This window comes from Lonchura striata, chromosome 6, assembly GCF_046129695.1.
Source record: "Lonchura striata isolate bLonStr1 chromosome 6, bLonStr1.mat, whole genome shotgun sequence".
NCBI classification, from domain to species: Eukaryota; Metazoa; Chordata; class Aves; order Passeriformes; family Estrildidae; genus Lonchura; species Lonchura striata.
Genome location: NC_134608.1, coordinates 25,098,031 through 25,113,748, shown reverse-complemented (window position 1 = coordinate 25,113,748; position 15,718 = coordinate 25,098,031). Strand labels below are relative to the sequence as shown.

Genomic DNA, 15,718 nt, shown 5'->3' with positions numbered 1-15,718 from the left:
TGTACTTACAGATGACCGTAGAATAATAGGACTTAAAGCAAAAAATACTGAAAATATCTCACCTCAAAAATAAAAAGAATAGAATCCAATTCTTCTCTCTGAGACTTGTGACCTAGTTGCAAAAATAAATAGTTAAAATTGTTAAATATAAAATGCAGTTTCATTATGAAAACAAAGATCCTTAAATGTCTTTGTACAACCATAACTTTGCATTGCTTCTTCAAAATAAAAATTATACTCCACAAATACAGTTTATAGCAGCGACAATTTGCATAACTTCCTATTAAGGCATCCACAACTGGGAGAGATTAAGTTACACATTCTCTTGTTAAAGACTAATTCTGCAGAATATAAAGTATAACACCTTAAGAATCCTCACTTTGCAAAAGGGTGAACACAGTCATCGGAGAACATCACCTCCACTTGAATGCATCTCTCACTGCTCTCCCTTCACTTGCAAAGTTAGTCCTTAGACATATTTCTACATGGATAATGTCATTTGTGACCACACAGAGCTTTGTTTTTAGCATCATGCTTTATTTCATAACAAAGACACAAGCATCAAGACAAAAAAAGTTCTGTCTGAAATACTTACCTTTTTGTTTAAGACCCACTTCAATAGTCACAAAGTTTTCAAAGAACACATAATATATATGTGAAAAATGTACGTCGAAAAACTGTTTGAGATCAATTGATTCTGCATTGTCTGAAAAACAGAACAAAACATTTATTATATTTATTTCAAATATTCAGAGTCAACCATTACATACCATTATCCAGCAGTAAGAACTGAAGATATTCAAAAGAAAATATACTGTTTTTAAAATAAATAACTAATTAAAGAAACTATTGAAGTTTTCACTCTTTACACTGAGGCTAATGAAATTCAGCATGGCATGCCATAAGTGCCTAGTGAATTTTAAAACAGAAAGCAGCATCTTCTTGCACACCCATTGTTTGCATGACAGTAATGCCAACAAATGCCAGTCATGAACCCTAATTCCATCAGAACTAGCACTGTACAGATTAATCTGGTTTCAATTGTTAATTTAATAGAACTAAAGCTCATGACACGGCCCAAACTCTACAACAGAAAGAACATCACAATCTCCAACTGCAATTACTAAGCACAACTAAGGGTACTAAAGAAAGAAAGAAGGATGTTAAGCGAGGAACACATCTGCTCTTTAGATAGATAAACTGGGAGGATGCAAACAGCAGCACTGGATTCCCACTGTTGCCTTCTTACTCCCTCCAAGTTCCAAGATACACATTACTTTCTAGTCTGGCTCGGTCCCTGACACTCCTTTGATTGTGTGGTCTAGGGAAATCAGAAGATGGGATCTCAGGGATACCCTGAGGCAGAAACATCACTATAAGTATAGGGGAATGTGCTTACTTGTGTACCCCAGGAAGCTTTCCAGACTCTCTTCCCACAACCCTATAGATGGTCTTCTGCAAATTCCCGATAAAGAAATACACAGTGATTTATCTAGATTAATTTCAAAGTGATCACTTTAAACAATCAAGCCTTTAGTACACACTATCTAGACACTCCCTGTCCTGTTATGCAACTACATAAGACTTGAGAAACTAGGTGGACAAAACAATACCATGGAAGCACAGAGGAAGACAGCATTTTAAATGACAAAACGCTCCTCTTTCAGAATACTGATGTGTAACAAACAAAAACAAAACATGAAGAAAGGTGAGGCAAACAAAACCTTTATATTCATTCACCAGCTGTATACACTGAAACACCCTCTTTCACTGTGTGTATATATATTCTAAAAAGCTCCTTCTAATTCTATATTGGACCACAGTTTTTAATCCTTTTTAGAATTACATCAATCTTTATCATCTCACATAATTTGATATACAAATGGTAGAGTATAAAGTCAGGAACAATGAACTGAAAGAATAGCCAAAAGCATGGTGTATTTTCAGTTATGCTTTCTTATATAGCTCTAGAGGACTATTAACTCAATTTTGACATAAATTTTGTTTAAAAAAGTTTCCAACACAGATTTAATTTTTGCTGTATCACAGCATTCTGCCAACATCTTGCATAATGACTGTAGTAGAGCCAGGGTGCTCTTGGAGTAGATAGTGCTATATCAGCATCCAAGATCAACCCTCAAGCAAGGCAGCTCAGCAGGAATAAACAGCAGTCCAGAGCAGCAGCCTGACCAAACCCCCGAGTTTGCAGAAACTGCCACACCACCTACAGTTCAGCAGCTGAACTGCTACAGGTCAGAGATGCAAATGATAAAGGACAACAAAAACCAATTCCACTTCAAACAGGCTAAATGATGATTTTCATTTCCTCAGGGAAATGCACACGAAATGGAACTATGACTAGAGCATAGGCACTACCATTATAACCACTTCCACTCATGGACAGAGCCCTAAGTGAGTCCTAGGCTAGGGACAAGAAAATACTGGAAGAAAAATCAAGAGTTTGAGATGGAAGGATTGAAGAAAAAAAAGAAAGCAAGGATTGAGGCTTTCAGGAGAAAGAATGGTGACAGAAGATATCTTGTAGCCCATATGTTTATAGGACTGTACAGGGATTGCATGTAGACAGCAGTGGAATAGTTCACTCAATGCAAAGCTGCAGAAAATACTAATTCTAAATATTAAAGGGATAGGAAGTAGTTAAACAGGGTCTCTTCCAATCAAAACACAGGAATGCTGCATTTTTGCAGGCATGTTAAATGTTTTGTTTCCTGAAACACCTCTCATTCTTCCCTCAGACATGGGTCAACTGAAGCAGACCAACAGAAAAAATCCCAAATGCCTAAACCAAATGTATTCTTTTAAACACTCAATCTCAACACAACAGTCAGTAATTTTTGGAGACACTATTCCTAAATTCTTCAGGTAACAAACTGAAGGCTTGTCTACATAACCAGCTGAACAGTGGCTGTCATTTTGCCACATAATTGCATATGCACAGCTGGTACTGTGGAAAGACACTCTGCCTTTCAGCAGAAGGTGAAGTGGAACTTCAGAAGTTTGTCCTTTTAAAATTTTTTTGTTTGTTTGTTTTGGATTTATTTAAGAAAAATGTGTCAAACACTTCAAAAAATGCTTGAAGGAGCAGTGGTAGACCTGTATTATTACCACTAATACTCAATAAACATTAAAAGCATACCTTCAAAATACATTTTTAGCTTGCAAGAGTAGGAGGAGAGTAAAAAATTCCTTGACTTTGCAATTTCTATAGCAAATGCAGTTCACTCTGATTCCTTTCCAAGATTACTACACTTGATAGCAAAATCAAAAGCAAGTTTTAAAAATTGAAACCAGTTAACAACAACTGTATTCTGTAATAAATACTATTGCTTAAGATAGAAGAAAATACAACATTTTATTTATTGATAATTTTATTCTTTTATTATCTGAAAATAATACTTTTTTAAAAGCCCACTAACTCCTTTTGTTAATGCTGAAAACTAGCTTTCCTCCTAAGGGAGGGAAAACAGTTGTTCATCTGACAGGTTTGCCACCTACAGCAAAAGGGAACATCTGCTCATGATCAAAGGACACCTATAGTGATTCAGAAAGCTGCTGGTGCAAAAATATGGAACCTTGCATTTGTTGAGAAGTTTGAAATTCATTAGGAATACCCTGACGTGAATTATGGCAAGAAGAAGGGCAAAAAATATCAGATACAGCATGGAGATAATTATGTACACCTTAAGAGGGCTTGATCTGGCCACCTGAACACATCATTCCCTTTCACAGCTACCTCTATGCTGAACACAATACACACGAGTAATACATGGAAATAATACTGCTCTCCTTAATTACTGTACCATTAAAACTTCCAGTTACATACTGCTGTTATAGCTTTCTTCCTTAATTAAGGATTTAGTTTTTTTTTCCTAATGTCTCTAAAATATTCAGTTTACTTCTATCCTTGTCATCAGCTAAACAAACTGCTCTTCAACTTTCATGTCATAACCATTTTCTCCAACACCATCTCACTGTCTCTTCTCTATGCTCTCTCAAAGTATCATTCATGTTGCATAGAGGTAAAAGTAATTTTCTCTACAAGCAGCATATCCTTTTCAGACAGCTCTGAACTGGGAATTGCAGGAAGTTGTTCCTCTGCTTCAGCTACTTAAATATTTTGTCTTTTTAAGAAGAAACACATATCTTTTTTTTTTTTTTTATGTGAAGTGGGATTAAACAGAAATGGACTTTCCTCTACAACTTCCAATACATTCCTATTTTTAAATTTTAAACAAAAGAACTTTATATTCTTCTACCACAGATCATGTAACTAACACAAACTAATGTACTCCTTGTGTTCTTGTTTCTATGTCCAAACTGGGAGGAGGGAAGGACTCAGAAATACATCTGGCACCATATAAAGTAGTTGGAAAAGTTCCTCAGAATGTGAAAGGGAAAAACGGGATACTACTGTATTCCAAAGGGAGGTAAAAACTGAAGTTTCTACTATACAAAGCATAGTTCCAGTAAACTAAAATCCTGATTTTCAGCACTTCATGAAAGCTATTTGTCAAGAAAATGGAGTTTTCTTCACACTTTACAACAGCAAGAAACATAGATCTTTGCTATTTTTTCCTTAATAATTTTTTGTAATTTAAGAACTGGTACAAATTTGATCTCCATACTAACTCTGTTCAACGGTGCTTTTTAAAATTTTGTTTTGTTTTGGCGGGGTTTGTTTTAAGTTTGATATTTTAATTGTTTACCTTTAAAGTTCTGTCCTTGCGGAAAAGCTCTAGCTTACTTGCTTTACAATATTTTAATTTCACACAGTATTTTGTCTCTTTGTGCTTACATGTCATTTTCTCCTTAAAACAAAACAAACCCTGCCAAAACAGATTTTAGACATATATTTTAACTTTTCTGAAAAGAACTTTCATCAGTTCACACTGCACTGCTGAAATTTAAGAAAATAGTCTGCATTATTACAGATTAAGCTGTGGCTAATTTTATGTTCTATTTTAAGAGTTTCAGAATGGAATACTATGTGTATATGTAAAACTGTCAGAGCACTTAGTATAATGAAAACATTATCCTGTCTTATTGCAAGACTTACTGGCTCTTGAGTCACTTTCCCTCACCCTTACCAAAACCCGATCTGACAACTGCAGCAAACAATGACCTGGACGATGGCCAGAATTCGGGATCTATTTCTGTAAAGCAGAGGCCTGCAATGGCCTGACACGGTAAGTATCAACCCCTGTAACAAACTGGTGCCACTAGAAAGCAAAGATTTCCATGTCCTCAATGAATAATCAAACTTATTAATTTTTAATTCTCCATGCTGAAAAATTTAAGGGTTTCTTTACAGCAAAACAGTAGAGAGATTTGGTTACATAGGGACTGTCACGAATAGAAAAGCATGTCACTGAGAAAGGTTAAGTGGAAAACCTCGGCAACTAACTGATGGCTCTGGCATAGTTAACACTGTCAAAGTGAAAGAGCCCTGATAACAGACCACAAATGCAAGTCTATTACACAAAGGCTTCAAAATAGCCCTTACTGTTTCAGAGCTAATCAACAGCTATTTAGCAAAACCATTTTTTTTTAAAAAAGGTAATTTTGTCAAAGAAAATATTCTTGAAGGTTTTGGTATTGAAAAAGGAATATAACTTAAAGAAATCTTATAATGGACTTCTATTTTGCATCAGACAAGTCTGAACTCCTGATCACAATATTTTAGATACAAATATTTTTTAAAAATCACAAATTAATAAGTACCAATCATCTGCATACAGACTGGTAGAACACCAGTGCCCTACAGGAATGAGCAGAAGCAGCTGACAGCTTTCCAAGCGAATTCTCTATGGGTGCTTGCAGACTCAGAGTTTCACTCGTAAACTCTTAAGAAATACTTCCACAATAATTCACACGTGTTCCAGAACTTAAGCTTTTATTTAAGCAACTTCAAACACTTCCATAGCAATACACATATTTTAATTCCAAACTGTCAAAGCCAAACCCACACAGACCATTCCTTTGCAACCAAGTGGTCAGAGCCTCCCTTTTGTCTGCCCGGGGGCTTTGATCTGGCTCCAGCCCTCAGCCTTGCAATTCAGCCGCTATGGCCACTGCTGAACGCTGCAAGTCGAGTGTAGTACTAGTCAAAATAGTAAAGCAGAGTAAATCTTCCCCCTCTGCTCCTGACCAAAACATAACTTGTTCAGGGTTAAGTCAAGAGTGACAGAACATGGAGTCTTTACACTGCATTCAATCCACATCCAGATCCCTGAGTTACATGAGCAGTGACATGTTCTCTGCGGTTAGACTAACCGGGAAAGAAAAAAAAAATCTACAACTCTTGCAAAAAAAAAAAATCTTTGCACATCTGCCAAAACTCCAGGCAGCTACTTTTGTTGTAGCTCCTCATTTGCTGTCACTTTAACAATGATAAAACATTTTTCATTTATGACTGAAGTTGATGATGTGAAACACCAATGAATGCCATCCAGCTGAAGCATTAGGGCTAACTGCCAGTGAAATAGATTTCTAAAATTAAAATCCCTTTAAACGAATGCAATCTCTGTTTAAGTGAATTGTTTAATATTAAACAATATATCAGAATGGATGTCCAGTGCAGTCCACTTCATTCTGTCCTATGTAATTTGACTTTTCCCTTTCAAAGACTATTTACATGAGATGTCCAGAGCTAACCAATCACCAAGAATAACAAAACAAAACAATAATACAAACACCCCAAACTTTAGATACACTGTTTTCTTGCATTTTGCAAGTATTTTCTCCATGGTTCCAGAGATAAGAGTAGTTTTAGATATTAGATGCAAATAAAATAATTCATGAGAAACAATGTATTCCTTTTTTCTTTACTCTGGATTAACAGATTACAAACCTGTAACTTCTACTCTACAAAAAAATGAAAAAGGAGAGGGGAAAAAACCCCCAACCCAACAAGAAAGCGTCTTAAGAATTCAGCCTTAACAAGAAAATTTTGAACCCATAGATTCACTTGATTTGCTTGCATACTGTAGGATGTTACAGAAATCATTAAATATTTAGAGATTTCCGCTTTTAAAAAAATATATACATTTAAAAATTCAGACTGAACCTTCAAATTCAACAGGCTTAGTCAAACACCAACATATTTAATGTCAAAATGAAAAGTCAATATTGTTTAAGTAGGCCATTATGAAGGGTAACATACCTAGCTGTCTTAATTATTTATAGAATGCTCCAAGCACTGTTTTAGCAAAAGGACATAAAATCCAAGATCTGATGTTTGAAAGATTACTAGCACAAACTTTTATAAATTACCATTTAAAAATCATAGAATTTTAGTTTGATGTTGAAGTCTGATCAAACAGTGCACATATAGATAAGAATAATGAAATATTATTTCCACTTTAATGACCCTAAAAATTGCAATTAGCTGGTAATTGACTGGAGATTGCTAATATATATATATATATATGTAGAGATATTTTTTTCTGGAAAATCATTGTACAGGCAATACCTGACTCTGTAAGGTACACAGCGTGCCTCCCTTCCATCAGCTAGAGAAGCCTCAGTGATCACACCTGCACCACTGCAGCCTTCCTTCCAGGAAGGCCCCGCCGCTGCCCTGCAGACCCCAAGGGAATCCTGGTTGACACTGCCGCTCCAGGTTGGGATGCTCCAGCTACCACAGGCACACACACTAAACACAACTGTCACAGCGTTTCCAGCATACAGGAAAACAAGGCAGCAGAGCAGTTTGCTAAAAACTCAGACAATGACCAAATCAGCATCAGGGAACTGTACAAGACTCTCAGGCACTCCCCAGAACTGAGAAGAAAAAGCCAAATGGAGTGGGGTAGGGCAAACACTTCCCTACGGGAAGAAACAAATACATTTCAAAAGAATAAACTTTATGAAACCAGATAGTTACATTTGCTTCAAGATAGATACTGCAGCAACATAATGATGAAAAGCAGATTACCTTTGCTCACACACTGCTAAGTCTCAAGATATGAGACTTCAATCTTTACAATTCTTCTTAGCATTTCTAAGCAAGAATAATATTTCTTACTACTTAGAGTCTCCTAAAGGCTTTAACCTCTACTAAAAAAACCTTATACTTGTGACATGCATAAATGTGTCATATATTATATTTACTTTAACAAATAATCTAATAAATTCTGATTTAGTCACTTGAATTTCACAGAATTTTCTCTGGTTCTCGACTTACAAAAAAAGGCTGAATGGAGCCAACTGAAGCAGATCAGAGAACCAGAGACAGAACACTGGACTGAAGTGGCATAGAGCAGTTATCTACTAAAGAGTTTCAGAAAAAAAATAAAACAGAAAAAACAAAAACCAAACCCAAACGACAAGAAATGCATTTCCCCCCAGCATTCCTATAACTGATCACTAGCCTAGCATTCAAGTGCTTTCCAAGACAAAAAATAATTTCTTGTAACTTCAAATTTGGTAGGCCTTAGATGTTATTAGATGTTAATAAATGTTATTTCCTATACTTTTTCATATATGTTTATGTATTTTTCATCCCCTGTCCCTATACAAAGGAATTTTAAAGCTTTTAGTGTCTTTCCACATTAAAGTTTTACCCTCATCTGAGTCATTCCCCTATCTAAATCTTCTATACATTAACTATAGCAATGAGACTCCTAAAGCTGCAATGATATTTGATAAAATGGTATGTCACTGCTTCACAAAAGACACAGTATTATCCATATATTCTTTTGCAGACTGATTTGCATTTTTTACTAAATTTAACCTGAGCTGCCACCCATGGCAGGATACTTTCCTAAAAGAATACAAATCACTGCACTCTAAGCTATTTTGTAAAAGACATTTAAAAGATTCCATCTAATGTACACTACTCTTAATTTGTTCAAAATAAAAGTCACAGGCCTTTGTGCTATCAATCAATTTAGCTTCATATTAGGTGCTTTATATTGTTCAGTATCTTCTGATCCTTACTAAAAGTGGCATTATACTAATTTAAATATTTTTAGACTATATGGTGCATGACTTACACTATTGCCTTGGAGGATGCAACTCTCAGTGTTGTACCATAATTAATTTTTTGAGATTTCTCTTTGGCTAGTAGACAGCCAGCAGTCTATACTTCACAAGCAGGCACCTCTATTCATGACTATTATATTATTTTGGCTTACTGGAGAACTGCTGCTTTGGGTGCCTTGGTAAAATAGCAGAAAAATGAACTAATACTCCCTTTCCTCGTCGTAACCATGAAACCAAGGCCATACCTGTTTATTGTTGTTGACCAAAGACTAAAACGTATAGCTAAAAAAAAAAAAAAAAAAAAATCTGGTCCAATACACCTGGAAGGTCTACTGAAAGTATTTCAAATTAAAGAACAATAGAAAATTTTCTCCTTCTCCTGGATGTGAAACTGCAGAAAATTCTCTTCCAGATAGTCTTTCAGTCACCAGTGTGCAGAGGCTAAGAGCAATAAACAAAATAAATAATTTTTCCTTCAGGAAGATGCTGAACATAACTGACCTGAGATTTCTTGCCCTATCCCCTCAGACAGTTTGTTGGCAATAGCTAACATAGCTCCCCTGAACACATGGGAAATATGGCAGTTATTATTCTGGGAGAATATGGTCACTGAGGACAAAATGTGCAGTACTTCACTGCTCAAGCTGTGGGATGGTGCCTACATCAGAAGCCACCTCAGGAACCAGTCTGTCTTACATGTCACCTTAATTATTTTTAATCTGGTTCTGAAGATTAGTCAAAGAAAGAACTGCAGAAGAAAGGGCACAGAACTTATGTTTTGGAAGCCACTTGAGGCAGCAGAGAAAGGATTAAGGCAAGGAGGTGACCACACCAGAAGACAGACTTCAAATAATCTGCTGTATACTTCTCGTGCCCTACAGTGGGAATATGTATGGAAATACCTTACTCTTCTGCCCTAAAAAGAGGCTTTGTTTTTGTATCTCATGCACCTAAGAATATCTGACAAAATAATGACAAAAACTTGTAGATGTATCCAAAACAGAAAAGCTGAAGAGTACTGTTCCACCTTTCCCTAATTACACAGTGACTCACACCCTGTGTTCTCACAAACTTGGAAAATGGATGATGGGAGCTGTGCTTCAACAGCTGAGATACACACAATGGGAGGGGACGAGGACATGAAAACATCCCCAGCAAATTTAGTCTGTCCTACAGCCAGTAAACAGAAACCTTAGATTAGATAAGAATGTCTGCTTGACATAGCTTATGGCTTGCAACTTACAGAAGTCATCCAATTATTAAGAAAGCTGAAGAAAAAAAAAATATTGTAAATAAATTGCAAGCAACATAAATGCAAAATTTAGAACAGATCATATCAAAAACATTTAAGAATGTTTTGCAGACTAAAGCAAAACTAGAAATATTCAATATACTTTAGCCAGGAAATCTGAATTCAGAGGTACTTAGTTTCTTTAGAATGGTTTTTCCTCTTATGTTTCAACTGAGGAAGTAGCTAAAAACCAACAGAGAGCAAGCCACAGCTGGCCCAATACAGCTAGTTAGGAAGAGCGGTACATTCTGCGTGATGCAAGGGGATGCATCTGACTTCTGAAGTCACTTAGATAGCTGCACAACTATTCTCCATTTCAAGTCTAGATAATTACTATGTTGCATAAAATAACTCATGAAGCAGCAGATGGTGCAACATGGGAACACCTGTTCCTTTAAACACCAATACAAAACAAGAGAGCAATAGCCGTTTTCCTTTGAAAGGAAAAAATCCAGCTTTGGAGGACAAGATACATAAATACCACCAGACTGTGGGCAGAAGCCAAAATAATCCATTCAGCATTCTGTGCTAAACACGGAATGCAATTGCCCTTGACCCAGCCCTGTTCACGTGTTGATAAACTGTCAGAAGCAACACACACATTTGCAGGACTGAAGCGCCCAAAAGATACTCCAGAGAAAGCTTCTTTTTTCAAGGACAGCTCCATGACAATGACTTAGATTTTTACAAACACATGCAACTAACAGGTATCTTGGAATGGTTAACTAGGTTTGTTTTTGTTTCCCCCTGGTTTTGGTTTTTTTTTTTTCATTAGGCAATTATGCCGTGTAATCACAATTTCTAATTCACTGGTCAGGTTAAATGGCAGTTCACATGCAACTGCGGCCGCCCTTCAGGGCTTGTGTGTCCTCCTTTACCAACTAGCAAACCAAAAGTGTTTTAAATCTGACTGTATAGAAGCTCATTCACATCTACGCTAGTGAGCACTTACTACTGTAGCTCTTACCTTGAAAATGTACACAAATATAAATTGTTACTGTAAGACAGGAGTTACAGGCACTATTTGCGTTCGCCAGACACTTTTATTCATGCGCAGCAACTTAGCACTTTGTGTATTCTACAGCATAATTCACATGGGAAGAACACCACTTTTTCGCCTCCCTGCACAGTTCCCAAAGCTATTCCACCTTCCGATGGAAAGGTCCGTGTCTCAGTACAAAAGCGCCGAGCGAAGCATCCCGCGGGGTCCTGCAGCCCCCGGCACACTGCTGCTGCAGTCTCGCCCCGCCATGCCGGGCAGGGGTCTTCCCCCGCTCGCCCGGTGGGTTTTCTCGCCCGGGCCGAGCCCCGAGTCCGCCTCCTGCCCCAGCGCCCAGATGATAATTCCGAATTCCCGGTCTTTCCCACGCCGGGACTCGCGGCCCGGCCGACCCGCTCCCTTCCCCCCTCCCGGCCGCCTCACCGATAAGGACGCGGAGGTGCTTGAGTCGGGTGAGTGGGTCCTTGCGGGTGTCCAGCACCTTCTGCGTGGATTTCCGCACGTCCCCGTGCGGCTTCTTGGAAAACATCCCGCCGGGCCCGGCCTCGGGCCCGGCCCCGGCGCCGAGCTCCAGAGGCGGACAGCGGCCTCCGGATCTGCCCGCTCTGGGGCCCCTACATAGCCAGGGGCGGCAGCGCCGCCTCCGCCTCCTCCTCCCGACTCGGACTGCGATGCGGCGAGGGCGGCGGGGCGCGGCGCGGAGCCAACTCCCCGCGGGCCGGGGGCCGGGCCGGGCCGGGCCTGGACTCCCCCTCCTTCCTCCCTCGCTTTCCTCCCGCTGCTTCACGACAGCCGTCAGGTACGACCCCAGGCGTCCCCATGGCAACCGCGTCGCGACGTCACGGCGGCGCTGCCCCGCGCACCTCCGGGGCGCGCCGGGCGCGGCCGCGCCGCCCGCGCTCCCCCGCAGCCCCGGCCGGGCGCGGAGAGCCGGCGGCGGAGCAGGGCATCTGGGGACCCGCTGCAGGATCCTCTGCGCAGCTCGGCAACAGTAACTGGGGTAGGGAACTGTGCTTCTGCTGTTTGTAAGCAAAGTGTTAAGTTATCCCATTACACAGCTACTCTGGCTGTACAGAGACACTGCAGTAAGGAATTAAAATCCAGGTGAGGACCGTATTCACCACGGCAGCGACTCCAAACCTTCTACTCAAGCCTCAGTTGTGCAACCAGCAATGATGTGTCTCATAGTTCCTCTTTCCACACCGATCCTCAAAGTGCTGCAACTCCTCATGCCGAGCTCCTGCCCAAAGTTGCTTCTCCCCGATTGCACTGCCTGCGCCTTCAGCTGCACTGCTGGCATCGAGACCGAACCATCAGGCACATCTGGGTCCTGCACGAAGGGTTGAGGCATCCTCATTTCTTCTGTGCTCTCTAAGGATGGTCATGCCCCTTCTGCTCCTACATCAAAGCCAAATGAGCTCAAGAGAACACGTTTGGCTCGGTCCCACCATGCACAACCTCACAGCAAGGCCAGCAACAGCCAGGAAAATGGATAAGGTGCCATATCAACTCTTGCTGAGGATTGAGTTACTAGCATTAAAAAAGTCCCAAGTTTCTCCTAAGAGTTTGTTTGCATTCATGAGATAGAGAATTCATGGACTTTCCAAAAGACATCTGCTGTGTATCATTTAGGATTCTTTCCACTATCTCTTTGCTTGGACATTTTTAAGCAGTCACTGGTTCTCTGTTTTGGATTGAGGATCACTTCTGTGAGCTAAGAGTCTGATTGGAACAGCTGGAGTTTTTAATATTGGATATATTTCGTTATTTGAGGCTTGTTTTAAAATTCAAAGAATTCTCAACATTTACAGACCTGTCACATAAATAACATAACCCAAGTGTTTAAAATAATGATGAACAGTAAATGTTAGAAGCACAAGGGCAGTGGGAACGTCAGCAGGGCATCAGTGAGGGACTCAAGTGTTACTCAGTGTTGTCTGCCTGCTTATGTGGTCTGCCTCAGAGCATTTCAAATATTCTACCATCTCTGTAAATGAGATCTGAAGATTAGCAATGTTAGGTAACAGTTAGTATTACAATTATTTAGTTTACTATAACACAATAAGTACATATTAGCTCTCTAAGATCTGACAATGATACATTGATTTATGTGCTTTGTTTTCTAAATTTCATTAATTCTAAACACAATTCTGCACATTGAAAATCTTTGAGATATCTTTTTGTTGGATAATTTGCTTGTTTTTCCATTAATTTTTAGATCTTTAACTCAAGAGAAGATTAAAAATAATAAAGACATCACTAAAATATTAAATGGCAGGAGGGAGTGGTGTTAACCAAGATAATAATGGCTCCTATAGAAAACCTCCTTGTGCAGGCACACCGGGCAGGAAGGGCATGTTCTGTGCACTGGAGAAGCCTTGATCTTGCAAAGGCTTGACTTTGAAGCATGTGACTTTGGTTCTTTGAATATGCATGAAGGACAAGTTTAGAAAAGAGCAGGATTAGTTAGGCAGAGGTTAGATTCTGCTGCATTGCAGGCTGCTACGACTGTGCCCAATTCTTCGCATTTCCACTCTGAAGAAAGAACTTTTAAAATATTTCTGTCCAGATGCAAGGGTACTGTCATAACTAAGTGTAACTGAACTTTTAGAGGAGTACTGTAGACAAATGCTGCAGAACTTAATTCCCTCCTTCTGTGAGCTGTCATCAAGCCTGAGAGATGACAGCTGTCATCAAGCCTGAGAGAGTTCAGAAAGCATTTAGATAATACTCTAAGGCACATGGTGTGCCTCTTGGGGATGGTCCTGGGCAGGGCCAGGAGTTGGACTTGATGATCCTGGTGGGTCCCTTCCAACTCAGCAGATTCTATGATCTCTACAGGGCCCCATAGGACACTTAAAGTTGTAGGGGGCAATTGGATCACATTCATACCATCAAAAAACTTCTCCCAGTCTATCTAGGATTTATGATTTCCTAAGATTTCAGCTGTTGCCAAATACTTCAGAAAACACACAGGTATTTTTTAATGTATCCTAGAGAGCAAACACCCTTCAGGTGTGGCCTAATTCAACAGTTCAACATGACAAATGGATATATTATGTTTTGAATTCTTGGATACACCTACAGATATCTAAGTTTCTGGAATTCTTGCCTTACTAATATTTATGTTAAGGGTATGTGATTAAAAGTGAGTTAAAATTACTCAGATTGTTAGTATTTCCCATCTTTTGGGTTACTAGTATAGATCTTAAACCTTTGAGGTGTATGCACTGAAGAGCTATTTGCCCACATGGTCCTTCAAGAGAAGAATAAATTTAAAAGATTTTTTTAAAGGTGTCACTGCTTCTGATCTTTTCATATTTAGATTCACAGTGTCCTTCCTATGAGGGTTGTCTTGCTTTTGAGAAAGAAGGCTCTTTAAATTGTGCTGTGGACCTATGAGTATGTGGCTTTGTCCGTGCAGCAGTATTCCTGTTCATTGTACATAATAAATTTTTATTTAATTTACTTTATGAAAAAGGCCCCCAAAACTAGATATTTAAATTTGAGTAGCCAAAACCACAGCTCTGTACAATTTAATACTAGTGTAACATATTGATATTAGAGATTTTGCTACTTTCACCTAAGCAGTCAAATATCAGGATCCTCTAGTATTTTTCTAGTGTAATAATAATGGAACAGCTAGCTATCCCTTCAACAAAATCCTCTTACTATTAAGATGATGGTTCCCATGATTTCCCACTGCATTTGCAGAACTCTGTATCTCACAGATAAAATCTGGAATTTATGTACTTCTGTGTTTAAGGGAAGGAGCTTTTCAGAGTTTATACTCTGCTTTTATGTCGTTAGCAGTGTATCAGCATTAATACCTCTGTGTTATACAAAGACATAACACTGCAGTCTTTCCAAGCACTGAAGATCACAAGTTTGAATAAATTTTTCCAAGAACTACAGAACTCATGAAGCCAGATTTCCTCCAAATTTGTATTCTAGCCACTGAAAGCCATGACTTACCTCCCTTCACAACCATAACCCTTTCTTTGTTTAGTCCTCCCCTACCTGTTCAGGATGAGCAAGAGGCTGGACTTCAGTTAAGTCTTAAACTATATGTGTAGTTTATCCCATCCTCAGTCCAGGGAGAGACCTTCTGTCAAAGGGCCATTGAGTCTCAGGCATGACTGATGAAATTACATCATCCCATTGTGAGAAGCTCTGCCCAGGGGGAGAAGCCAAACATTCCTACCTAGATAAAAATCTGAGATTTGGAACACCAGGAGGACTTTTTTCCATCAGATTCCCAGAGGAAGACCAGGCCCATCTACACCAGCACTGGACCTTCAGAGGTAAACTATGCCTTCTACAGGACCACTGCTTCAACAGAACCATGTCTGTCACTCCAGGAGGACTGCAGCCACCATTTAATGAGACTGCTGCCAGCACCCTGATCAATAGGGTGTCAG

At 39.2% G+C, this 15,718-nt stretch overlaps 1 protein-coding gene across 10 annotated transcripts in view; it reads right to left on the bottom strand.

The window, feature by feature from the left end:
* Positions 1 to 12,105, bottom strand: part of RALGAPA1 (Ral GTPase activating protein catalytic subunit alpha 1) — a 131,221-nt gene extending 119,116 nt beyond the window's left edge. For 6 of the 10 annotated variants that reach the window (XR_002466544.3, XM_021542694.3, XM_021542697.3 and 3 more), the window contains exons 1-3: positions 11,721 to 12,105; positions 596 to 706; positions 63 to 112 (exon numbers count right to left, since the gene is read on the bottom strand). Coding sequence is in view for 9 of the 10 variants with exons in the window: in XM_021542694.3 (XP_021398369.1) it covers positions 63 to 112; positions 596 to 706; positions 11,721 to 11,826 (267 nt within the window). In the remaining variant the exon portion in view is untranslated. The remainder of the gene's footprint in view (positions 1 to 62; positions 113 to 595; positions 707 to 11,720) is intronic. The other 4 variants (XM_021542703.3, XM_021542706.3, XM_021542708.3 and 1 more) reach the window with 2 other exon arrangements.
* Positions 12,106 to 15,718: the final 3,613 nt, after the last annotated feature.